This window comes from Dysidea avara, chromosome 6, assembly GCF_963678975.1.
Source record: "Dysidea avara chromosome 6, odDysAvar1.4, whole genome shotgun sequence".
Taxonomy (NCBI): Eukaryota; Metazoa; Porifera; class Demospongiae; order Dictyoceratida; family Dysideidae; genus Dysidea; species Dysidea avara.
The window spans coordinates 27,257,670-27,285,588 of record NC_089277.1 but is presented as its reverse complement, the minus strand read 5'-3'; the positions used below and the strand labels follow the sequence as shown (position 1 = coordinate 27,285,588).

Genomic DNA, 27,919 nt, shown 5'->3' with positions numbered 1-27,919 from the left:
TATTAAATGTGACGCAACTATCTGCGGCCTGTCTCTCAATATATTTAATAAATAACCTATATACACTACATTTACTTGTAGTTCTCTGGTCTGAAGATCCATTATATGTACATGCAACTATTTGGTTAGTGATGAAAGAAAAAGAAGTGCTGAAAATCACTTTTTCGAAATTGTACGAAGAAATCGACGATGTCACGTATGATTGTGAAGACATTCTCAACAAACTTCATGGAAGTGGGCTGATAAATGACAAGAGATATCGGAATATTGGCAATAAACAGGAAATCACTGAGAAAAATAGGTGAGGATACAGCATGCTTTGCTAGCTACTGTAGACTTGTCCAGCTATAGCTACTTAGCTATTCTGAATCAGTAGCTAAAGGTACAGTTCAAGCCAGGCTATCCCAAGGGTATAGATTATATCAGGTAGAGCTCAATCAAGTTTCACAAAGTGTAGCTTGACAGCTAGGCTTTGCACCTAAAACAATATAGTCTGCTTACAATCATCACAGACACATGCCAAGTACTACAGTATGGTACAGTAACTATAGTTAGGGTGGTTACTGTGGTATTATTGTACAAGCTGCAGGTATGATATTAAGCGTCAGCACCACAAAAGTATGAATAATAGTATAGTACAGTATAATATTGTGTATATAGATGTTTGCACTTCTTTATTAAACTATCAAGTTCACTTTTTCATGGCAACCATAGCAGAGCTGTGCAATACTACGTATATACTACCCAGTATCACAATACCAAATGGCAATACTCTACTCCAAGATTTTGGGTATCAATTTTGCAATAATTATACTGTAGCTAACTAGATGGTTGATGATGTTCGGTCACATTTCCATTGGTTTGAGGAAAACGTTTTGCACAGGATCCTATTATATATATCATACATAGTTTGCATGTAGCTACTAATTATTATGAAAAGCCAATTTTTATGTGCGCATTGGCTTGGTTATACCTCATGTAGGTCATATCATGTGTTGTATCGATACCTAAAGCATATCGTGATACCCTTAAATCATGATACAAGTTTAAGGTGGTATCGCATAGCTCTAAACAATAGACAATGTAAGCCTATATGGACAGCAGTATGCAATACCACCAAACATTTCTGTTTCCACTTGAGGCACTTTGAAGTACTCTCTAAGGTTACTATGGATACAAATGCATAAAATTGGCACATAGAAAACATCCTAACTGATCAGCAGACTCCTGTAAGCCTTCAAGCATAAATCGGATGATGGCTATACAGTAGATTCGAAGCTGCTCAGGTCAACTTGGACATATTGTACTTATTTAAACAGGCTCACAACTACCAAGTCCTGCAGGCTTTCAGCACCTGAGTGTGCTGTAAAGTCTAAATAAATAACTGAATTATCAGACAATTTCAGTAAGGTAAGTTATGAAGTTATATATCAAGGTTCACAAAATCTATATATATTTGTATGTGAAAAGGTATACCTTTTTGCAAATGCAGTTACATGGTATGTACACACAGTAGCTAGAATGGACAAATGTATAATTATCTTCTCTCTCAGCACAATAAGCATGTAATGCGTATTTGTTATGTAACAGACATAGCTGTGATGAGCATTCAACATATAGTCTGAAATCTGTGTTATGAACTTTTGAGTGACCATATACAGTATGTACCGAACAGTTGTTTACTATGTACTGGACAGTTGTTTACTATGGTTTATATCATACCATTAACCAAAAATCCCATCTGTGAAAACACACCTGTTTTGTGGTGGTTTTTTTGCAGTCTTGTTATTAAACTAATTAATAACATAATTATGATCCCGATGTCATACCCTTCTAAGGTACTGCAATACCATAATAAGCATGAACCATTTATACTTGGAATATAAAGTTTACTTAATAACTAAACAGTTCAAGGGAATTATACACATCCTGTGTATAGTATATATCACATCCTCTGTATACATATATATATATATATACCAAAGAGATACCACTAACATGATCACTAACTGTCAACAACAAGCCAGAGCTGAGATAGCTATTATATATGTCTATGTTCCACTACATACATATGTGGTGCTGAATTAAAATCCTTACAGTTTTGCCTGAATTATTCTATCCTGTAATTTTCATTGGCAGAAATGGTCGACCTGGCCATTGAGTCAGTATTGTTCTGAACAGTTGACATAGCTACATAATGTAGCTAGCTGTACTTAAAAAGGCATGATGGTTAGCAATTTCTTATCAAGAAAAATAGCTACTAAACCACAACACATTGACAGTACAACTCAAAACACACACTATGCAAGAATATTGTACAACTGATTGAGTATCATAAACATGTATGGAACACACATTATTATATAGTTTAAAAGCTACATGGAATATTCACGTGTATGTGTATAACATAGTCACATATACAGTACATATATTCACTGATGTGTATGCAGCCCTATAACGTACAATCCCTAAGTTAGCTTGCCATTTCTCAATTAATTGCTGAGTACATTGGTTACTCCGTAATAAACACTTCCCTTGAAAAACATCTGATGCATCAAATTTGGTTCTGAATTTGCAGAGTCATCTAAAATTCTATGTATTGTTTTGTAAACATGCAGTGTTGCATGTTTACATACAGTACATGGTGTAGAGTACTGCATTATCCTCACATAGCTGTAGCACTGATCTAATGCATCTAATATTATACAGTTGGTAGCTATGCATAGCTGTGTATAATAATAGTAATGGTCACATAGTACAATTAACCTGACCTAAGCCATATATTTTATGTATATGATATGCAGACTCACTACTGTATACAGCATGCTGCTAGGCAGCTAGAACCCTGCATGGGGTACCATTATACCCATCCCCTGCAAATGCTGGCTACACCTCACATCTTCAAGGTTGGTAAACAGGACCCATAAGTGGCAGATCTAGAAATTTTCAGAGGGGGTTTCAGGTTCACTCAACTTCAGCCTAGCTGTAAGTCAAAGACAAAAAAAAAATGTCGCCAACTGTTTTTGAGTGCTGTAATGGTGATTTCAAAGGCAAAAGTATGAAGTTTTCGCCAGTCTATGTACAACTCGTGGTGATAAAGTAGGGGCACACGCTATTTTCAAAGGGGGTTTCATCTGAAACCATTGCAACCACCCCTGTATCCACCACTGCCCATTAACTTAAAGGGTATCCATCAAGTTTGGTGTTGATCTACCAATTGAAAGCATGTAAGGATTGTGTATGAGGTTGCATAGACACACACAAACATGCACACCCAAACAATACATGTAACAAAATACTGTGTCACTGAACTGCATTGAAGTCCCCTACATAAATTGATAACTTAAGGATGACATCATATGATGCAAACATATCAAACAACATATAATTGATCATAATACTGTAATAATTCATTAAAATTAATGTGACTGGATCTAGGAAAACTGGTCTTATCGTCCATGACAGCAGATTTGATTTTTCATCAAGAACACAAATCTACATGAATAAACTCAAAATCTAGACTTGAGTGGTCTGCTTTTGCTGGTTGCTTTTCCCAAGCACAGTGGCAATCCATACGTGCAATCTGGGGCCGTAACAGAGCTGAAGTCAGCCTGGGGGTGGCTGTATCATGTGGCTGTACAGCTCCATGGTGTTGAGTAAAGACCTGCATGTACTGTAAATTTTCTTTCATTTTAGTATGTTATTAACATTTAACAGTGACCAGCACTGAAGGTCTGACAGCAACTTGTGCTGCAGCCTTAGGATTACCTATAATTATGAGGACTTAGACTTAAATGACTTATACCTAATAAGGTGTAACAGAAAACCTGAATGTCCTATAACTTGATTCTTAACAGCTTCTTGTTCTCCTTCCGGGTCCCTGCCACCTACACCTTTTGGAGCTCTCCAGATACAGTCAACCTTGGTTTAAAAACTATCTAAAACGGAAGGAAACTTAGCTTTTGGCTACTTGTACAGTGGATGCTCTGGAAGGTAAGGAATTGGTGTAAATATGTGAAAATTTGGTACACATAGCTTCAACCATTAGCTAGCTACAACACACTAAACCGACATTCTCAGTACTTTTAAATAGGCGATAAGACCGGTTTTCTCAGACTGGGTCACAAATGTTTTCTCTGGTCTATTCACTGTAATAGTTGTAACATGGGCAAAAATGGTCCTTACAGTACTGCCACACAACTGGTTGGAGACCTTTCCCCCTGACTGCTATCAGCATGCAGTTAACAGGGATTTACTATAATTATCTTTATAATTATAATCATTATCTGACAGGTTGGGTTTCTCCTACCAATGCCTCACAGTTATGTCTTGGACCCTATCTTAATTAGCATGCTATCCAGAGGGTCATGAACCAACCTTTTCGCTCATTGCCATCATGTACTTGATAACACTGCAAAAATGGAGGCATTTAATTACACCCTAGAGATGGTGTTATACTACACCCACACCTTTAGGGGAGTTTCTCTGCATTAATAACCACTATAAGGTATTATAAAAGCATTAAATGTTACTGTTATTATGTGTGTGTTATGATTCTATTTCAATAGGTAGATTTCCTTTGACATTAGAGATGTGGTACTGCTTGCACCTGTGACACCCATCCCAATACCCCCCTTCAAAGGGTCAGAGTTTTTAGCATTCAGTGTTATTGAACACCCTAGGGGAAGGTACAAATACTGGACTGGGGTTTTTTTGGTTGTCAGTGACTGCATTTTCAACATTTTTGTTAGGCACATTGGCTGTTACACTTTCTTCAACACACTTGTCTTGTTTTAGTCATAACTGCTTGAACATGAGTGTGAAATGTCCCAAGATTATTGCATTATAGCTATGGTAATGGATATGGATTTCCTACTTTTTAACAATGCCTTCTCTACCAAATGATTCTATTTTGCAGATAAGAATTATGCACATGTATGATGATACTAAGCCAATGAGTATGTAGTAGTACAACACATAATACATGTGATAGTTGTAACATGGGCATGAGGGCTTTGCCTGATATGTATGGCTGACAGCTCAAGAGCTGAGGGCATACATATCAGGCAAAGCTTGAATGCCTGTGTTACAGCTAACATGTAACACTTTGATCTGTAGCAAGCTAATAGCTTATGCTGGGTGATCAATCACTCAAGCCAATACGAGTGCAACCACTAGATGTTATGGGTCAGCAGCTCATACATATATATATCATTTCAACATCTAGTCCCCTGAAAAATTTTACACAGTATCTTCATGCAAATCTAGCAGTATCTCTCTTCAATATTGCTTACATTTAGGTATCAAACATGGCCGCAGTCTGCAATAGGATGATTTGGTGGAGAATGTACCAAGTAAGCATTTCAAATGCAGCAACAAACACAACCCTGTACCCTGGAATGTAAAAAATGAAATTATAAACCAAAAAAAAAACAAAAAAAAACATTGTCCATTCCAGTAGTCCAGTCCAGTGATCCAGTCCACTGTTTGTACCTTCCCACACCCTAGTGGGAGTTTTGTAACACTCTGGGGTGTCTGGATTCAGTGGAATGGAATGGTGGACTGGACTGAAATGGTGGAATGGAATGGTAATTAGGTAATTTTGCTTAGTATTCACCTCTTTATAAAGACCACCTCTTTATATGGATCTTTAATACTTTAATATTTAAATTGCTGCTGTCTTGTTGTTTTAGAGTGTATCCCTATAGTTATTGATTAGTTGTGTGCCACATGCCTAGAAAAGTCAGAGTGCATGATATCTTTGTAATACAGCAATAGCCCCATGCAAAACAGCTTGGCTGTACAAAAATGACGTGCCCATTAATTTAACTAAAAGTAACTGCCAACTAAAGGAGTTGATATCTGTTGAGGCCAAGTAATGAATGTTATTACTGGCAACTAACTATTAATAAAAAAATTGGTCCTTGATCATTGACTTGAGCAATCTTGCTGCATTCATAAGTAATTTGCATTCCTAATTAATTCCCTGTATGATAGGCTATATCTCTAATTGGCTAGTAATTTGGCCACATTTTTCTTCTACAATGACTACTGAAAAAGGTACCAATTTACTATCCAATTAGAGGGAATTGCAGTCAGACTCCACGAGTTAATGATAAAGGATCAATGTTATAATATAGATTTTTGTAAATTATAGTTAGTTGCCAGTACTAACATTCATTTCTTGGCCCCACCAGATATTAGCTCCTTTAGTTGCTTAGTTTTGTGGACACATCTTTTTTGTACAGTTAACTGTTGTATGGGAAATTGTTGTATCATAGTAAATCACTCACTCTGTGGCACACAATTCATTGATAAGTCTGTCCTATTGGGACACAGCCTATAACAACAATTCAGACAATGAAGTTAAACGGTCTTTATTAGAAGGTGGTCTTATAAAAAGATGACTGCTAAGTGAAATTACCTAATCACCGTTCCATTCCACCATTCCAGTCCACCATTCCATTCTGCCAATCAATCTGCCTTTTTATTTGAGACACTGCTGTATAGTAGCTACAACAGCATGTAAGTAGAAAAAAGCATTATACTACACTGCTATGATCCTTACTACATAATGCACATAAAACTACTGTATGCAAATTATGTGTACATTGTAATGTGGAGCAACTATATATACATATATGCATTGGTAATGTTGTAGGTTTATGGTGGATGCTTTGTTAAAGGGAGTGCACAATGCTTACCAGTTCAAAACATTGCTTGGCATCTTTTACTCGGATAGTAGCTTTTATGATGTAGCTGAAAGCATGATGGCAGTCTACCGTGTTCTTACAAGTGAAGAATCTATCATCAAAACTATTAATTTCGAAGATTTATTTACATGTCTTAAACAAAGAAGCTTTTTTACAAGAAATGAAGAAACAGCCCTTTCTGAGAAAGGAAAGGAAGTCAGCGATATTGTAGAAATACTGAAAGACAAGGATTTAGATTATTTTAAAACATTTTTATTATCTCTCAGAGAGCTAAACCAGGAGAATATTGTCACTTTAGATGGAAGTTATCCAAAGTATTCCCTTTATAACTTCCAGTGCTATCTACAAAAGCAATATGCCAATTTTTCCCTTGTGGAAACTTCAGATATTAATTTTGATCTTCCAATATCAGATGAGATTAACATTGCACTGATTGAGTTTAATAAAGAGGATCACAAAAAAGAAGCTACTTTCTTTGACTATTACAGTTTATTGCTTAATCATAAAACAGCCTATACAAGACAGTTTCTTAACTCCTATTCTGACATAGTTGTTCAAAACTACAGGGTAGTCTTAATACAAGGATATCCTGGAAGTGGCAAGACATTTTTGGCTAAACGAATGTGTACAAAATGGGCAAAAGGAGAACTACTGCAAACATTTGCATGCGTTATCTTTTTGCAACTAAGAGATGAAGAAGTTGCCAATGCTGTCACTTTAAATGAATTACTAGAATTACAAATTGGCCCACTAACAAGAGCAACTGTTGATGATATTTACAAAAAAAATGGTAAAGGCATATTGATTATTTTAGAAGGTTGGGATGAGCTACCAGAAATAAGGCAACGTACCAGTTTATTTACTCGACTTATATCTGGTTCCCTTCTTCCTGAGGCAAAAATTGTAATCACAAGTCGTCCTTCTGCCGTTAGAAGTCTACAATTTAAATACATTAAACGTAGAATTGAAATACTTGGATTTACTGAACAGCAAGTTACAGAAAACATAACACATTATTTTCAAAACTATAGTGATGGTTTAGAGTTAGTCAAACAGTTTCATTCTGAATTAAAGCGCCTTCCACTTTTAAAGTCCTTTGTGTTTGTTCCCATAAATTTAAGCATTTCTCTTTACATTTTCTACACCAATGGTTATAAATTACCTGAAACTTTTACAGGCATGTATAAAAATTTGGTGCTGATTCAGTTACAACGTTATCAAACTAGGACTTCATATGGCAGTGCATCTATCAGTGATCTAGACAGTCTACCTCCTGAAATTGATGACATGTTGCTTAGACTAAGTAAAATGGCTTATGATCACTTACATAATGATATCACCTTAATTTTTTCAGAGGCAACGATAAAAGAATACTGCTTTGATTCAACTGATAAAAATCTAGATAATTTTGATGGGATGGGACTACTGCAAGTAACCAACCACAGACATTTTGAGTCTATTAGCAAAACATATGAGTTTATTCATCGCACTCTTCAGGAGTTACTTGCAGCTTGGTATTTATCTCGACAAGATGCACCAACACAGAAAAAGCAACTGCAAAGCATCTTCAACAAGAAAGAACTAGAAATGGTTTGGATATTCTATGCAGGTATCACAAGGTTTCATTCAGTTTCCTTCAAGGAATGTCTTCCAGAGAGTTACAGTCTGAGAATTAAAATTTCCAGCTATAGAGCATTCAGTTGGGTGCAAAGTACTTTTGCAAGGAATGCATTCATAAGGTTTCCCGATGTGAGTAAATTAAGTGAAGACTTTCACTATGGAAAACAGTATTCTTATAACTTGTCTCGCTGTATTTCAAGAGAGTTTCAGACTACACTAATAGCAGCAGTCATGGAGGCACAAAATCCTCAGTTGTGTAAGGACGTATGCAACAGCTACTTGTTCTATGGTGAAACATGTTGGTTCTTTGTTCCTGAATCTGCTGCAACACCTCAGATTTTATCAGCACTGTCCTACTGCATAGCATATAGTGGAAGACAGTGGATAATTCGGTGCAATATGTTTGATGAAATAGGGGCAGATTATTTGCTAAAGTATCTGACTTGTAACAACGACCCTAATTGTAGTGAGAGTGAAAAGCATGGCTGTAGTACCAATAGTAGTAATATTTGTGTCTTTGATGTTGACTGTAGTCAAAATCAAATAAGTGGAATACCAAAACTTGTCCATACTCATAAATATCTTCGGTGGTTGATATTGTCATTCAGTGAATTAGTAAACGACAAGTTTGTAGCTGAAGTTGCTGAGGCTCTAGAGGACAACAACTCCTTGATAATGCTTCATTTGGTTGGCTGTAATGTAACTAGAAATGGAATTAAAGCTATTGCACACATGTTGAAGAAAAACAATACTTTAGAATGGATAGGGTTGAAAGATAACATGACAAGTTTGAAGGAGGAGGATATAGTTCTACTGCTACAACAAATACGTGATTACAATGATACTATATTTATGATATTCCTTGACAACATTTTCTACTCATCTCACAAAGTTCAATATCATTTGAGGGCTATTAATCACCAGAGAAAGTTGAAAGGGCAGGAAAAATTGAATCTTTCTCTTCTTAGTTGCTTCAAGCGTCATGAAATCTGTCAGCAATTTATTTCAAGAGTACCATTTATAAGGAAAGATGAAGTAAGTTTACTCATTATAGAGTTTGCTAGCAATGATGTACATTTTCTATTATTTCATAATGTATCATGAATCTAGACCATTGTAGCTTGACTGTGAATAGAATGGTGCAACTTTAATGTATACCTTTGGTGGTAGAAAGTTTAAAACGAATATATTGTCAAAATGGCCGATACTGTTATGTACAGTACCTCAAGTTTACTGGGTCTAACATCTTGACAGCTTGTTCTTAAATTTCAGTGCTAATTTTTAATTGAAAAATTGTGGTTGAAACAGTCTAATAGAGCAGTCATAGAGCATTCAATGTTACAATTGGTTACTGACGACATGTGCATATACTGTACTATTCTCGTACGCATTAATAATGATAATTTGCTCTTATCAGTCACCATCTAGTGTAATCACCACAAATAAACAGTCATCAAAGGAAACGATTGTTATTCTTGGTGAGTATCCCATTAAAGTTTTCTGTCCAGAATGTCACAAAGAAATGGAAACTAAGACTGCAACCAAAATTGGTCCATATACATGGATATTGGTTTTACTATTGTTTTTCTCATTTGTATCGCTCACTCTACTGTAAGTTATTTCATAAGTGTAACAACGTATTCTATATGTACATATAACATTTCCTTTAGGTTTTGTCTTTGCTTGTTGCCTCTTTTTATGCGCTTGTGCAAAGATGTATCCCACTTTTGCTCAAAGTGCAACGCTCACCTCGGAGTTTATCGGAGGATGTAAATCTGTAACTATACAAGAGAAGGGAAGATGATTGATTATATATAGCAATATGTAAAATTGAATGCTGTATATTATTATTATATGAAATAATTTTGTGCATATTATACTGTAAAATTTGTTTTACCTAAACGTTGTATGCATAAAACTAGCTCATTATAAATGACCTCAAGAGTATTCTCCATTCACTATCACTGATTCAGCTAAAAGAAATTACCTTGTAGACAGTTCAGCTACAAAGAAACCACCATGTAGAGAGTTCAGCTGCAAACAAATCACCTGTAGAGAGTTCAGCTACAAACTAATCTCCCTGTAGAGAAATCAGCTGGAAGAAGTTACCTTGTGGAGAGTTCAGCTTCAAAGAAACCATCATGTAGAGAGTTCAGCTGCAAACAAATCACCTGTAGAGAGTTCAGCTACAAACAAATCTCCCTGTAGAGAGATCAGCTAGAAGAAGTTTCCTTGTAGAGAGTTCAGCTACAAACAAATCACCCTGTAGAAAGATCAGCTAGAAGAAGTCACCTTGTAGGGAGTTCAGTTACAAAGAAACCACCATATAGAGAGTTCAACTACAAACTAGTGACCTTGTAGAGACATCAGTTACCTTGTAGAAAGTTCTGCTACAAAGAAACCATCATGTAGAGAGTTCAGCTGCAAACAAATCACCTGTAAAGAGTTCAGTTACAAACAAATCTCCCTGTAGAGAGATCAGCTAGAAGAAGTTTCCTTGTAGAGAGTTCAGCTACAAACAAATCACCCTCTAGAAAGATCAGCTAGAAGAAGTCACCTTGTAGAGAGTTCAGTTACAAAGAAACCACCGTATAGAGAGTTCAGCTACAAACTACTGACCTTGTAGAGACATCAGTTACCTTGTAGAGAGTTCTGCTACAAAGAAACCATCATGTAGAGAGTTCAGCTGCAAACAAATCACCTGTAGAGAGTTCAGCTACAAACAAATCTCCCTGTAGAGAGATCAGCTAGAAGAAGTTTCCTTGTAGAGAGTTCAGCTACAAACAAATCACCCTGTAGAAAGATCAGCTAGAAGAAGTTACCTTGCAGTGGCGTAGCCAGGAAAAAATTTTTACCGAGGCAAAGTTTATACATTGACCTAATTGAGAGGGTCTGCTTCTGACTCTACTGATTCACAAAATTACTTTGAAGTATGGGTAGTACAGCATTTGCAGGTTGACTATCTGGTTGGATGGAAGAAAGATTCTGAGCATTTCCTACTTGCCATAAATAATGCTCCAGCTTAGTTAATGCTACAGTATAGCTCCCATGCTTCAATTATTAGACTAGTTTAATTGCATTCAACACAACTTACCCCGGAGATAATTTGAGTGGTCAGGTCATCCGTGGACTGCATGCAACGGAGGTCATAGTCATGCACACTATACTTTTTATTGATCTGATGTTTAAGTCAGACTTTCATGTGATGCTCAACTGCATGTGCTAGCTAGGGAGTTTGGAGGCATGCTCCCTCAAGAAAATATATGCTTAAAATGGCATGTGGAGGCTATATTTTTGATTGTAACTGCTACTGTACATGATATATATGCATGGGCAATTAGCTCAATGCAATACCATGCAGTAGACTCATTGGGACTTTTGAAAAGTAATGCAAAGACAATTAACATAAATGTGAATGATTTAGACCACGCAGTGTAATGAGTAGTCTCGCGTGCCAGACGGTTTGTGTGGGGGCGGCAAATAAACCGTCTGGTCACTGTTGCACACTTTCCGTGAACTCACTGGAATGCAATTAGATTACATCACGGTATTGTTTTGCGCCAAGGATGATGTAATAATCGTTTCAATCATCTCTGTGAGCAGACTAAGACGAGAATTGTACTGGTATCAGTGACCAGACGGTTTATTTGCCGCCCCCACACAAACCGTCTGGCACGCGAGACTATGTAATGAGAACAACAGTGGCTATAATCTGTACTGAATGCTCTATTAGAGTATATTACGATGACTGCTCTATTAGAGTATCTTGATCTTTTTACAACTGAATTACTGAGTAGCTGAAAGTGGTCCAGCACCTTGTCACCATGGGCTCCACTCCTGATTAGTACTACAGCCATAGATTCTATTATGTGTGGTACAGTAATGCTGTCTAGTAACGTTTGAGTAGAAAATCAGGGATGCCAAAACTTAGGCCTGCTCAGCCTGTTGTTGACGAGGTTGTTGAGCATTTTTACCGAGGCAGCTGCCTCGGTTGCCTCAATGGTAGCTACGTCACTGCCTTGTGGAGAGTTCAGTTACAAAGAAACCATCATGTAGAGAGTTCAGCTGCAAAAAAATCACCTGTAGAGAGTTCAGCTACAAACAAATCTCCCTGTAGAGAGATCAGCTAGAAGAAGTTACCTTGTAGAGAGTTCAGCTACAAAGAAACCATCATGTAGAAAGTTCAGCTGCAAACAAATCACCTGTAGAGAGTTCTACTACAAACAAATCACCCTGTAGAGAGATCAGGTAGAAAAAGTTTCCTTGTAGAGGGTTCAGCTACAAACAAATCACCCTGTAGAAAGATCAGCTAGAAGGAGTCACCTTGTAGAGAGTTCAGTTACAAAGAAATCATCATGTAGAGAGTACAGCTACAAACTAGTGACCTTGTAGAGACATCAGCTAAACGAAAGTACCTTGTAGAGGGTTCAGCTACAAAGAAACCATCATGTAGAGAGTTCAGCTGCAAACAAATCACCTGTAGAGAGTTCAACTACGAACAAATCACCATCTAGAAAGATCAGCTAGAAGAAGTCACCTTGTAGAGAGTTCAGTTACAAAGAAACCATCATGTAGAGAGTTCAGCTGCAAACAAATCACCTGTAGAGAGGAAAGCTACAAACAAATCTCCCTGTAGAGAGATCAGCTAGAAGAAGTTACCTTGTGGAGAGTTCAGCTACAAAGAAACCATCATGTAGAGAGTTCAGCTGCAAAGAAATCACCTGTAGAGAGTTCAGCTACAAACAAATTGCCCTGTAGAAAGATCAGTTAGAAGAAGTTACCTTGTAGAGAGTTCAGCTACAAAGAAACCATTCTGTAAAGAGCTCAGCTGCAAACAAATCACCTGCACAGAATTCAGCTACAAACAAATCACCCTGTAGAGAGATCAGCTAGAAGAAGTTACCTTCTAGATAGTTTAGCTACTAACAAATCAGCCTGTAGAGAGATCAGCTAGGAGAAGTTACCTTGTAGATTGTTCAGCTACTAACAATTCACCCTGTAGATAGGGCAGCAAGAAGTCACCTTTTAGAGTGTTCAGTTACAAAGAAACCACCATGGAGAGTTCTGTAATAAATATATGTATTATATATATAATTTGTACATTTACTGATAAAATCAGAAATATTTAAAGTACATCTGCTTCATCTTTTCTTCTTCCTGTGGTAAAGAAAAAAAAGACAGGTTAAAAAAGTCCCAAAGCCGGCCATAGGCCAGCTTTGTGGTATACAAATACAAAAAGAAATGAAATCTAATCCAAAACAGCCAAGCTGTAAAAAAACAGTGCGGCCCTCAAAAAGGCTATGGTGAAAAAGATGTGAAATCCAAGGTGGTGGCCAAGAAATGGCTGTGATGGTAGGTTAATGGTAAAAATTTTAATAACGGCAATTTAGGTGAATTTTGTGCCGCTTACAAAATTCACCTAAATTGCCGTTATTAAAATTTTTACCATTAACCTACCATCGCAGCCATTTCTTGGCCACCACCTTGGATTTCACATCTTTTTTCACCATAGCCTTTTTGAGGGCCGCACTGTTTTTTTACAGCTTGGCTGTTTTGGATTAGATTGAATTATCCTGAACATCATTCTTACACACTAGCTATATTGTCTATTATAGAACTTTGCGTGGGCGAGATCAAAGGGAAAAGTGTACTTTAAATTTCATAAAGTACACTCTCAGCCGGCCAATTACTTCATCGATTACAAAGAGTGCTTTATTCGTACAATAAAGCACTCTTTGTGGGCAATAAAGCACAGTTGCCCACGTGCCTTAGTGTAGGTTGATGGCCTCGCCGCACTGAGTGATCAATCACCCCAGTCAATACGATTTCTACCACCGGATTACTTTTATAGACATACCTAAATGCTTCGATGATGGGTGGGAGAAGGTAACGTCGCTGTTACGTTTGTTAATGTAAATGGACAAGTCCTGGAAATATCATATTACGGAAATATTTCGCTATGTGGCTCACAATAGAATCGATTGTGGGTTGCAAGCAAAACCTGCCAAAATACGCGTTGAATGTCTTTCATGCCAAATTATGGTGAACTACGTGTGAGTTACTTTGTTAAACTGGTTTGTGTGTGTTCAGGCTGCTAATAGTTCGTGCAATGCGTGTTAATTACGAGTTCTAGTGTATGGTGAAGCTACACTAGTAGAAAGTTCCATAAATCATTTAAAGCATAGCCTTGCTCGTGCTATATGAAAAATAAAGTACTCGGCCGCGCGCCTCGTACTTTATTTTTCATATAGCATTCACGGCTATGCTTTAACATATATTTTATAGAACTTTACGTGGGCGAGATCAAAGGAAAAAGTGTACTTTAAATTTCATTAAGTACACTCTCAGCCGGCCAACTGCTTCATCAACCACAAAGAGTGAAAAATCCTTTTTTCTTTTTTTCCAGGTGAAAATTGTGCTATCTCCAATTTCCAAAGTCTATCCATCTTGCCTTCTAACTTATCTTCCCAAAACGACTTACAGGCATCCCTTGATGATCAATTATTTGCAAGCATTTTCAACACCTCCACAATCTGTGACCAGGCTTGTTTACGTGCTGTTGCTCACTCCTCTGGTGTCAGCAGTGGCTGGCTGAAGGCCATCCCTTAACCAACATTGAGTTTGGCCTTTTCTCCACATGAGTTTGTTATCGCTGTCCATTTATGGTTGGGTGTTCCTCTTTTCCTATTGTTACCACTTTATACATGTTTGTCTTTCATAGATCAGTTTGGTGACCATCTTCTTGGTTGCTCTCATGGCCCACTACGTATCCAACGCCATGATGCTATTGTTTCTATAGTACATCATGCTCTACTGCAAGATCACCCTAGTGTTCTCCGTGAGCAAACCATTGCCTCTGATCAATCTCGTCCTGGGGACATTTACCATCCTGATTTTACTCTAGGCCGTCCTGCTTACTTTGACCTCTCTGTCAGGTGCACAACTCAGCCTTCCTTTATTTCCGCTGCTGCATCTAAGGCTGGGATAGCTGCTGCCGCCGGTGAGGAGGCTAAGGATGACCATTATTTGGAAACTGTTAACAACCATGGTGGTGAATTTTTTCCCCTGGTTTGCGAGTCGTTTGGTGTTTGGACACCTTTTGCTTTATCAACCTTATCCACGATTGCCGACCATACCACTGTTAAAAGTGGTATTCCCAGACAGTTAGCAAGGAAACAATTGCTTCAACGCTTGTCAGTTACTCTCTGGCAATATAATGCCAAAATGATCCTGAGGCATTATGGCTTATGCCCAGAAGATGGCATAGACTTGTTGAACTAAGTTATTAATTAAGGTTGTTTTGTAGTTAAGGTAGCTAGTTTTGTCGTTAAAGTACTTAGTTTGGTAATTAAGCTAGTTAGAATTTTGTATAACATATTTGTTAGTTTCTTAAAAAATAAAAATAAAAAACCACAAAGAGTGCTTTATGTAATAGTTGTAACACTGTAAGGAGTGCATTGCCTGATATGTACGCACGATGCCCGAGGGCGAGTGCGTACATATCAGGTAATACACGACTTACAGTGTTGCAACTAATATGTGACCATATTTTGGAAAACCATACATCTGGGCACATTGGCCAATTTTGTTTTTTTTATAGCTACAATGAAGCACTGAGTGGTTATCTACCTTGTGTGAAAATTTTGTGACGATATGTAGAAGAATTCCAAAGATATGGCCAATTTACTGTCTAATACATTACAAACTAACTTTTCATTATCAGTTTATAGAACTGAATAGTGATCAGATGTGACAAATTGATGACAAATCACTTTGTTGACAAAGATCACCATTCTTACAATCTAAAATTAATGAAAAGAGATTCTTGAGAGTTTAATCATGTGTTCTTTGTGCTTTTTCTCAATTAAATCACTTGTAATATTGTGTAAAGACAGGAAAATGTTTGGTTTTGGGAATGAACAAATCACCCAATTTGTAAGTTAATTGTTGTCCCACGCATTGTGAAACTACTACATACTCTGATATGATTCAGTATACCTCCTAGATAAAAGAAGCTATGGGTGTGAAATTTCACAGCAAGAAGGCTTAATAGTTGCTTTATCAGAATATGTAAAAAAATTAATTTTAAAAAAATCACAGAAATTTTCAATTGAGAATTTCCACAAATTTTGCATGTGCCTAGATGTATGGTTTTCCAAAATAGGGTCACATATGTTACACTTCACAGTAGCTTTTTAAGCTTTTGAAGGTGCTTTTTAACATAGTTCTAACCCTTTCAAGTTACTTTTACAGTAGTTTTAAGCTGCTAAATTCACTTTTAAGTTAAATGCCTTTGATGTGGTTGGGGGTGCCTTTAATGTGGTCTGGCATTTGTCCAGGATCCCCTGTGGTGGTTGAATATATCATTATGTTTACTATATCAAAGCTTCATATTAGCTCTTACTATAACACTAGTACTTACTATGTAAGGGTTTCAAAATGTATAAGAAACCTTATCACCACGAGACAGTTTTGATTGTGGGATTCGGTTGGTCTCAATTGAGAGCCACAGGAGGCTCAATTGTAGGCCACGGGAGATCACTGAAGTCCACAATGTAAAGTGGATGTTGCTCATATAGGTTTCATATACATTTTACTTAGTAAGAAGCATTAAAGCTGTACAGTTTGTGGAATGCAGTAGTGAGTTGTCAGCACACTTTGCAGTGTGACATCTAGATGTTGCACTGCTAAGTGTGCCACATCACATTTGTAGCATAAAGAATTCCTTTGATCTGAGGTGTGAAAGTGTTACATTGAACGAATAAAGCACTCTTTGTGGTGCAATAAAGTACTCTTTGTGGGAAATAAAGCACAGTTGCCCACGTGCCTTAGTGTAGGCTAATAGCCTACAGGGCTCGCACCAATACGACCAATCACCCAAGCCGGTGAAGGCTGATAGCTTCGCCATGTTGAGCGATCAATCACCCCAGCCAATACGAGCTCTACCACTGGATTGCCTTTATAGACATACCTAAATGCTTCGATGATGGATGAGAGAAGGTAATGTTGCTGTTACGTTTGTTAATGTAAACGGACAAGTCCTGGAGATATCACGGAAATACTTCACCTAACTCACAATAGAATTGATTGTGGGTTGTGAGCAAAACCTGCCAAAAGACGCGATGAACGTCTACCATGCCAAACTATGGTGAAATACGCGTGAGTTACTTTGTTCAGGCTGCTAATAGTTCGTGCAATGCGTGTTAATTACGAGTTCTAGTGTATGGTGAAGCTACACGAGTAGAAAGTTCCATAAATCATTCAAAGCATAGCCTTGCTCGTGCTATATGAAAAGTAAAGTACTCGGCGCTTAGCCTCGTACTTTATTTTTCATGTTCTATCAGCTATTACACAGCCATTTCAGTCTAGATACATCAGATTTGTTTACTACTGCAACTTCATCAACAACTAGGGGTCACAATTACAAGTTATTTAAACCTCAAGCAACATCAAGAGTGAGATCTACTTTTTTCACTGTACAAGCCATCAATGACTGGAACAGTTTACCCAATCACATAGTTAATGCACCCACACTTAATGATTTTAAAAATTTTTTCGACAGTGGCTGGTCTACAGTTTATTGTATGATTATTAATTAGTTAACTATTATTGTACATAAGTTTTTGCTATGTAGTTGCAAATTGTTAAATTCTTTTTGTACTGATCAGGCTTTACAGGCTCCTTGAGCCTTCTTTACCTGTAACATAAATACTAATACCAAGAGTTCATAATATATATATTTAGGTATATGTGACCGGATTTGACAAAACCAAGCTACCACACACATCCAATTCTTCGACATTAATTACTTGTAACTTGATGACTCAATATGCTATTGACCTACAATTTTCACAACATTCTTTCATTGCATTATGTAATAACAAGTAAAAATTTGAAAGTGTTAGCTTACTCCTACATTGAGTTATGGTCCTTCAAAGTCACACATTTGGATGTGTGTGGAAGCCTGGTTTTGTCAAATCCGGTCACATATTATGAACTCTTGCTAATACTAATATAGCACTCGCAGCTATGCTTTAACATATACGTAATGAAACCTTCTTGTGAATGTTTTGTTTAGTGATTTAGTGTTAACAGCTTTGATTTTAAGTCTCACCACTAAAATGTATTGTCTAGACGTCTCCATTTCAGGATTCTGGGGAGGTAAACATCAAAGACATTTTTAATGTCAAAGTGTTTAAATAATGCTAAATTTTAAATGTACTTTCATATGGTGGTACTGAAGTATTCTCGATGTTTTAAACATGAGAAACAACAGGAGTATGAACAACGTACTAGGGAAATGGGATGGGTTCTTTTACTCCACTTGTATTTCAACATTAATCTTGGTGGTATGGATCTTGCTGCTGCTGTATTACTTGCTGTCCTTGTCTCTTCAGAAGGAATTCTGTGATTTTATGGCTGCATTGCAGGATTAGTTCTCCTTTGTTACACTGCACTATCATGTGTAAAGTTGAGAGAAGCTAGATCACATCAGGGGGATGTCCGCCACTTTCACTAGCAGCACTTGACCTTGCACGAGCTGAGGGTCAGGTGGTTCCAGCTCATTAATTTAAATTTGATCTTAGTATTTGTCCAGCACTTTTAACATCAGTCTTTAGTACTGGGGTGATGGCAAAGGGTGCTGGTAATCCCTGGAATAAAATTAATAATATACACATGTCTTCAAAAATTCAGTTAAACAGGTTAAAAGGAATTATCAAGGCCACGCTGTCTTTGAAACTTGCAATTACAAAAACAAGTGATATCCACACAAAACAGCCAAGCGGTGAAGAAAGATGTGGCCTTAAAAAGCCTTGGTGTGATATCAAAGGTGGTGGCCAACTAATGGCTGCAATGATGTTACCATCACTGCAGCCATTTGTTGGCCCTAACAAAAAGTTATAGAGAGATGCTTTGAATCAGTCTCATAGTCTGCACTTCTTCTATGTAAAATAAAATCTGCCTTTTATTTGGGGCACTGCTGTATAATAGCTACAACAGCATGTACATAGAAAAAAGCATCTATACTACACTGCTATGATCCTTACTACACAATGCACATAAAACTACTCAAATTATGTGTACATTGTAATGTGGAGCAACTATATATACATATATGCATTGGTAATGTTGCAGGTTTATGGTGGATGCTTTGTTAAAGGGAGTACACAATGCTTACCAGTTCAAAACACTGCTTGGCATCTTTTATTCAGATAATAACTTCTGTGATGTAGCTGAAAGTATGATGGCAGTTTACCGTGTTCTTACGAGTGAAGAAACTATCATCAAAACTATTGATTATGAGGATTTATTTACATGTCTTAAACAAAGAAGCTTTTTTACAAGAAATGAAGAAACAGCTCTTTCTGAGAAAGGAAAGGAAGTCAGCGATATTGTAGAAATACTGAAAGACAAGGATTTAGATCATTTTAAAACATTTTTATTATCTCTCAGAGAGCTAAACCAGGAGAATATTGTCACTTTAGATGGAAGTTATCCAAAGTATTCCCTTTATAATTTCCAGTGCTATCTACAAAAGCAATATGCCAATTTTTCCCTCGTGGAAACTTCAGATATTAATTTTGATCTTCCAATATCAGATGAGATTAACATTGCACTAATTGAAATTGGTAAAGAGAATCACAAAAAAGAAGCTACTTTCTTTGACTATTACAGTTTATTGCTTAATCATAAAACAACCTATACAAGACAGTTTCTTAATTCTTATTCTGACATAGTTGTTGAAAACTGCAGGATAGTCTTAATACAAGGATATCCTGGAAGTGGCAAGACATTTTTAGCTAAACGAATGTGTGCAAAATGGGCAAAGGGAGAACTACTGCAAACATTTGCATGCGTTATCTTTTTGCAGCTGAGAGATGAAGAAGTTGCTAATGCTGTCACTTTAAATGAATTACTAGAATTGCAAATCGGCCCACTAACAATAGCAACTGTTGATGATATTTACAAAAAAAAATGGTAAAGGTATATTGATTATTTTAGAAGGTTGGGATGAGCTACCAGAAAAAAGGCAACGTAGTAGCTTATTTACTCGACTTATATCTGGTTCCCTTCTTCCTGAGGCAATAATTGTAATCACAAGTCGTCCTTCTGCCATTAGAAGTTTACAATTTAAATACATTAAACGTAGAATTGAAATACTTGGATTTACTGAACAGCAAGTTACACAAAACATAACACATTATTTTCAAAAGTATAGTGATGGTTTAGAGTTAGTCAAACAATTTCATTCTGAATTAAAGCGCCTTCCACTTTTAAAGTCCTTTGTGTTTGTTCCCATAAATTTAAGCATTTCTCTTTACATTTTCTACACAAATGGTTATAAACTACCTGAAACTTTCACAGGCATGTATAAAAATTTGGTGCTGATTCAGTTACGACGTTATCAGACTAGGACTTTATATGGCAGTGCATCTATCAGTGATCTAGACAGTCTACCTCCTGAAATTGATGACATGTTGCTTAGATTAAGTAAAATGGCTTATGATCACTTACAAAATGATATTACCTTAATTTTTTCAGAGGCAACGATAAAAGAATACTGCTTTGATTTAACTGATAAAAACCTTGATAATTTTGATGGGATGGGACTACTGCAAGTAACCAACCACAGACATTTTGAGTCTATTAGCAAAACATATGAATTTATTCATCGCACTCTTCAGGAGTTACTTGCAGCTTGGTATTTATCTCGACAAGATGTACCAACACAGAAAAAGCAACTACAAAGCATCTTCAACAAGAAAGAACTGGAAATGGTTTGGATATTCTATGCAGGTCTCACAAGATTTCATTCAGTTTCCTTCAAGGAATGTATTCCAGAAAGTTACAGTCTGAGAATTAGAATTTCAAGCTATAGAGCACTCGGTTGGGCGCTGAATACTTTCGCAAGGGATGCATTTGTAAGGTTTCCTAGTGTGAGTAAATTAGCTGAAGACTTTAACTATGGAAAAATGTATTCTTATAACTTGTCTCACTGCATTTCAAGAGAGTTTCAGACTACACTAATAGCAGCAGTTATGGAGGCACAAAATCCTCAGTTGTGTAAGGACGTATGCAACAGCTACTTGTTCTATGGTGAAACATGTTGGTTCCTTGTACCTGAATCTGCTGCAACACCTCAGATTTTATCAGCACTGTCCTACTGCATAGCACATAGTGGAAGGCAGTGGATAATTCAGTGCAATATGTTTGATGAAAATGGGGCAGATTATTTGCTAAAGTATTTGACTTGTAACAACAACCCTAATTGTGGTGAGAGTGAAAAGCATGGTTGTAGCACCAATAGTAGTAGTATTTGTGTCTTTGATGTTGACTGTACTCAAAATCAAATAAGTGGAATACCAAAACTTGTCCGTACTCATAAATACCTTCGGTGGTTGATATTGTCATTCAGTAAACTAGTAAACGACAAGTTTGTAGCTGAAGTTGCTGAGGCTCTAGAGGACAACAACTCCTTGATTATGCTTCATTTGGTTGGCTGTAATGTAACTAGAAATGGAATTAAAGCTATTGCACACATGTTGAAGAAAAACAATACTTTAGAATGGATAGGGTTGAAAGATAACATAACAAGTTTGAAGGAGGAGGATATAGTTCTACTGCTACAACAAATACGTGATTACAATGATACTGTATTTATGATATTCCTTGACAACATTTTCTACTCATCTCACAAAGTTCAGGATTATTTGAGAGCTATTAATCATCAGAGAAAGTTGAAAGGACAGGAAAAATTGAATCTTTTTTTTCTTAGTTGTTTCAAGCGTCATGAAATCTTTCAGTAATTTATTTCAAGAGTACCATTTATAAGGAAAGATGAAGTAAGTTTACTCATTATAGAGTTTGCTAGCAATGATGTACATTTTCTATTGTTTCATAATGTATCATGAATCCAGACCATTGTAGCTTTACTGTGAATAGAATGGTGCAGCTTTGATGGATTCCTTTGGTGGTAGAAAGTTTATATTATAAAATGGCCAAGGAAACATGAAAATGGTGATACTTTATGTACCTGGGGTCCAACATTTTGACAGCTTGTTCGTAAATTTCAGTAATAATTTTTAATTCAAAATTAATTTTGTGGTTGAAACACTCTAAAAGAGCAGTCACAGAGCATTTAATTTTACAATTGGTTACTGACAGCATGTGTATATACTGCACTCTTCTTGTACAATGAAATAAGTATCAATAATGATATTTTGCTCTTATTAGTCACCATCTAGTGTCATCACCACAAATAAACAGTCATCAGAGGAAACGGCTGTTATTCTTGGTGAGAATTCCATTAAAATGGTGTGTCCAGAATGTCATAAACAAATGGAAACTAAGACTGCAGCCAAAATTGGTCCATATACATGGATATTAGTTCTACTATTGTTTTTCTCATTTGGATCGCTGTAAGTTATTTCATAAGTGTAGACTGAAGTATTCTATCTTTCATTTAGGTTTTGTCTTTGTTTGTTTCCTCTTTTTACGCCCTTGTGCAAAGATGTATCCCACTTTTGCTCAAAGTGCAATGCTAACCTTGGAGTTTATCGGAGGATGTAAATCTGTAACTATGTATATATAAGAGAAGGGAAGATGATAGATTATGTAATGTGTAAAACTGATACTGCATAATAATAATATGAAAAAATTTTGTGCATATTATACTGTACAATGTGTTTTACCTAAATTGAGTAAATGTTGTACATATACATAAAATTAGCTCATTATAATTGACCTCATTCACTATCACTCTTTTTTCCTGCCTACAATGTTGTCTCCGGTAGTGCTGTGCCAAAATGCAACTAACCACGTGCTGGATACAACGCATGCACATTAAAAGGAAGTATGTAAAGTGCTACAAATTCTAGATGAAATATCCAATCTGTACTTGTTACACTTTCATGTAACATGTTAATATGTTTCTTGTTACTGCGGAATTTACACATTAAACATGAAAGTGCATTCATATGAAGAAAAATATCATCTATCAATAAGTGCCAGATAAGAATATGATTTGGATGATAAAACTAGTTGAGTTGAAATCTACAGAAACAGTTTCTATTTTGCAAGCTTTAAACGTAAAAAGAACAAAATTAATGTTGCTGTTTGTTGGCTTATGTGGAGCCAATTCCTAATTTTATTGATTGAAGCAACTTGTAAGTTTATAATATAAAAGGTTTACCTGTTAGTGGTTGCTTAATACAAACTTGCAGTTTGCTCTCATCTTGTAGATGGTATAGTGTTTGCTATATATTATAATTTAGTGTTAACCATCATGTTAACATTGTGGATAATTGCTAAATGTAGCCCTTGAAGTGTACCTTGAAACCAGTTCATATGCAGACCTATCCAAATGATTATCGGGACATTCAATCCTGGTATGCTGACCTAGCTGACTTTAACTTATAGTGTAATGCACGCATATGTGTAGTTAGTTTATTAATGGTAGCATTATAGCTGTATGCTTCTTAACATCAATTTTTGTGAAAATTGTATCTATACATCACACAGTTGATATTGCATTTGTGCAAGATGTTTTACTTGTACTGCAATGTAGGATGCTAGCTACAAGAGAGACAAACCATCAGTATTTTAAACCAAAAAGCAAGTTAGTTTAGAGGCAGTTCCAGACAGTTTCTGAGATTTCCAAAACTGATCAAGATACCCATAATAGAGCAGTCATCATAATGCAACAATAATAGTGTTCGTTACTCTGCTTCAAATTCAACTACAGGGAAGGTCTAATTTTCAGACATTTTGCTGGGGGAGCATGCACCCAGATTGGTATACTGTAGTGTGTGTGCTCCCTTCCACATGTATAATTTTAGTTAATGTTATAGTAGCTAGCCTTGGAATCAAACATAGTTTGTCTTGATTGGAATTTGGAAACCAGTTATTGAAATTCCTAGAGCTTCTCCCATGCATGTCTGTAGCTATAGTACAATTAGGACTGTGTCAGATATGTCAGCATAATAAGAAGCATAATAGGCTGAAGTGGTATGCTAGTATAATGCTAGCATATTAGGTGGTTATTTCAAACTATGGAGCTTAATTCCATGAAACTAGATCAATTCTCCCTAATAAAGCAGCCAGTGGAAGCTGCAAACTGCAATAGAACACTCAAATGCATTGTACATAGCTCCTTAGATCTATACTCTCTGAACAGTCACTCATATTTGACTCAGGCCTAAGTACAATACAGTTGTGCCCAGCATCAACCCATTCATTTCACGCTGTTCAATGAAACTGTTAAACCAACTGTGCAATTAATGACTTTTTAATTAGAGCATAATCTCTCTACTAGAGTATCTTGATCTCTAAAATTAATGTGAGTATATGTCGTACACTCACATGAATTTAAGCAAAAATGTTTGAATTATGTCTAGGTAGGCATGTAGGCACATGAGCAAAACTGCAAAAAATTCTAAACAGGGAAACTTCCCATCTCCCCCCAAATCCGCCTGTGAGTAATTTGCCAATAAAGGTGCAAGAGTACATCACAGCTAATTTGGTGGCTAAATAGTAGTCATATTTATAGTCTTGAATAATAATAACTACGTAACTCTTCATATATTACATCTTGCCCCATCTCTGGGGGCTTTTGACAGTGACAGTTTGCTGAACCAAAAAATATTTTAATAGGTAAAACAAATCTGCTATAGAAACCTTCAAGGTTGGGATATAGTGGAGTTTTGACAAGCTTCTTAGTCCCAGCACTGGGAAATTTGACACTAGACTGCCTGTATTGCCCCACCTTACCCTGGGGGGTGGGGCATGACATTGATAGGTGCATTACAGTAGAATGTACATTCAATGCTGCTTTAGGTTACCTACAAAATCATCCCTGTGCATGATATTTCTTTGTTCTGCTGTAAATGATTTTCTTGTTATACTTCCGGCATGAGCATATGTGCACACCAAATCTGTTACAGTATCTATATGTCAGACACATCTAGGGATGCGGCGATTATGCTGTAATAATAGGTATGTGTGGGAATCAGGGATTATGCAAGCATTTTGAGGTGATTACAAAGCTTTAACAGTAGGAAAATCTGCAGATTGCACAATTCCATTAAAAAAGATCAAGATACTCTAATAGAGCAGTCAGAAACAGTCACTGAATATAATTTTACTCTAATAGCGCAGTCACATTGAAATGAAATACTCTAATACTGCAACCAGCTAAAGAATTCAGGACTATTGAAGCTTAAACATCAATGAAAATGGCCTGATACAACAATAAACTGGCATTAACCAATTATGGTGGCATAAATTTGGCAATTTTCAAAAGCATAATAGGTGATTTTGTGAGCACTGCTCAAAAGCATAATGCTCAATTTTTGGAGCATAATAATCTCATGCCTAGACACATCACAGATGCCCTAACTAAATATATTCTGTTACAGTTCTAATTTCATAGGTTTATATCAAATTCGACTACTACAGGTGTCCTGTGACTTTCTTCCTATTCTGTAGAATGGCATTCCATAGAAGTACAGTCCTGTTTACAATTAAAATTAGTATCGTGATAATTTGCTTTTAATGTATATCTGGGTTTGAGTAAGGTTTGTGTTCAAGGGGTGTCAGATATTTTGTTTTTTGAGTAAAAGCTCTCAAAGCTGGCATTACTGCACTTTATGTTCAGACAATATAGTAACTCATTGTGTATGCAGCAACACCTTTAATGTGACCATACATTTCAACAGATGAAACTTTTGTGAAACTGTGTAATACAATTTTCACATAATTTTATTTAGTCTAGAAAATGTTTGCAAACATTTTTTCATTGTTTTGCTAAGGTAATAACTACAATGTAATTTCAAACTTTTCATGATTATATTTACATGATTGAAGCTACCATTACTCACAAAATTTGCAAACATTTTGGCCCTCAAAAATTTCTGGCTATATGGTAGGCAACCCACTAAGGTCCCACACCAGGAATCTGTGTCTAGGGTATCTCCAACTGCACTTAATTTCACTAGTGTTATTTTCTCCAACAACCATTTAGTGGATAAAAGTAACAGCTGTTCACTTTCAGTTTGCCTTGGAAGGTCACATGTAATCCGTAATGTATGTACAGATCTCATGGCAGTTATTATCATAGGTACATTAAAACCACACAAAGCTGCCAATAGCTTGTCATTGTGATGGAGTTGTTGCTATTTTTAGCATCTCATGCTGAATCTTCATGGTTGCACTGCAGTCAATTCAGTACAAAATAGTTTACCACATCACATAAGGAAAACTACACTGTATCTTGAAACCAAGTTGCAATCTCCTTACTCACTTTTGGCAGCTCATACGCTCCTGGTTATAAATCCATCAATTTAATCTTAAAGTGGTTGTACGATAGCTTCTTGTATGCTACTAGGTGAATGCAAATGTGGACGGAACAAGCTACAGTAGCTTATATTTGTTTCGTTAGTAGTCTTCTTCCTTGCTTAGAGTATGTCAGAAAGTGTTACTGGGGGTACTACGAATGGCAATCCTGTACTGTTTGTATAGGTACTATCAAGAGATATGTATTGAATTAGTATTGTACTTATGCGATGATATACAATTGAAGTAATCAATCAACAAAGTAAGCAACAACTCAGTGACAAGGAAAATGACAGAACAGCTCTCATATGGTGCTATCGCAATTTTGTGTTACACTGGCTGACCAAAAGAGCTGAGAGATTCACTTGAGGTTTAGAGACCTGTAGCCCTAAATAACATTATGGGACCAACTGCAATTGTCATCATCCTTGACATGGTGTAGCTGTAAGTTGCATGCAGTTCTGCTGTAAACAATTTTCTGATCATACTTTATGTGGGCACACCAAAACTTTGTTACACATATATCGTGTCTGTACATTATGTCAGGCACATGGATTAAACATGTACTTGAGAGTTAACTGTTTTAACCTCATGATACAACTATGTTACAACTTTTTGATTTGTTCCATTTCAAAATGACAACTAGTGTTCACAGTGATATGTGAGATGTAGAGCATGCGGAATGCAATGTAGCTAATGTGTATACACAATGAAACCAAGTTTAGTACCCCCAATCTATATGAATTTGTTTACTGGTCAATATTATCCTTATTAGTGCAATAACTTCAAGCAACAGCTGATAATCTTTTTATCAACAATGGGCACTTACGGAAGGACACAGGAAATACTGTTTCAGCTATATAATATAGTATTGTTATTGTGAAAGCCATGCATGCAATTATCATGGCTGAGATCATGGCTGTATCTATAGACTAGCTATTACCTAGAAATTTGAAACCACACAAAACTACGTAGCTGCAAACAGTCTGTCACTGTGACAAATTGATCAGCTTAGTAGTAATCTTTGGTTTTGATACAGGTATGAAGTTTTTTTCCATGACAGGGCTGAAAATGGCTGATCCCACACTCAAAGAAACTTATCACACTGTTTGTATACTGAAGTATGCACATGTGTCAATTGTGGTTAGTGTAAAGGCTGACAGAGAAGTTGATAGGAATGTACATGAATACTTTACTGGTGTGGATAATCTAATTAGCTGCTGTGTACCAACTGTCTTCATTGACCATGTGCA

At 36.5% G+C, this 27,919-nt stretch overlaps 2 protein-coding genes and 1 long non-coding RNA gene across 4 annotated transcripts in view; 2 read left to right on the top strand and 1 right to left on the bottom strand.

Annotated features, from left to right (window-relative positions):
* LOC136257532 (uncharacterized) overlaps positions 1-27,919 on the bottom strand; it is a 188,694-nt gene that overhangs the window by 78,823 nt on the left and 81,952 nt on the right. The window lies entirely within an intron of this gene.
* LOC136257672 (protein NLRC3-like) lies at positions 68-10,280 on the top strand. 2 transcript variants are annotated; one of them, XM_066050952.1, is made up of 4 exons: positions 68-301; positions 6,662-9,368; positions 9,751-9,944; positions 10,004-10,280. In XM_066050952.1, exons 1-4 carry the CDS (start codon positions 132-134, stop codon positions 10,104-10,106), a joined length of 3,174 nt encoding a protein of 1,057 aa, XP_065907024.1. In that variant the 5' UTR covers positions 68-131; the 3' UTR covers positions 10,107-10,280. The 2 variants fall into 2 exon arrangements, with proteins under 2 accessions (XP_065907024.1, XP_065907025.1); XM_066050953.1 differs by lacking the exon at positions 68-301 and adding an exon at positions 4,569-5,354.
* Positions 14,228-23,082, top strand: LOC136257671 (protein NLRC3-like). The gene is made up of 4 exons (XM_066050951.1): positions 14,228-14,386; positions 19,470-22,177; positions 22,569-22,753; positions 22,802-23,082. The coding sequence occupies exon 2, from the start codon at positions 20,291-20,293 to the stop codon at positions 22,139-22,141; it is 1,851 nt and encodes a 616-aa protein (XP_065907023.1). The 5' UTR covers positions 14,228-14,386; positions 19,470-20,290; the 3' UTR covers positions 22,142-22,177; positions 22,569-22,753; positions 22,802-23,082.

Excerpts from the sequence above, each read along its gene's own strand:
- LOC136257671 (XM_066050951.1), top strand. The coding sequence starts at position 20,291 with ATGATATTTACAAAAAAAAATGGTAAAGGTATATTGATTATTTTAGAA.
- LOC136257672 (XM_066050952.1), top strand. The coding sequence starts at position 132 with ATGAAAGAAAAAGAAGTGCTGAAAATCACTTTTTCGAAATTGTACGAA. Across the intron at positions 9,369-9,750 it reads CATTTATAAGGAAAGATGAA|TCACCATCTAGTGTAATCAC; the intron begins GTAAGTTTACTC and ends TGCTCTTATCAG. Across the intron at positions 9,945-10,003 it reads TTTGTATCGCTCACTCTACT|GTTTTGTCTTTGCTTGTTGC; the intron begins GTAAGTTATTTC and ends CATTTCCTTTAG.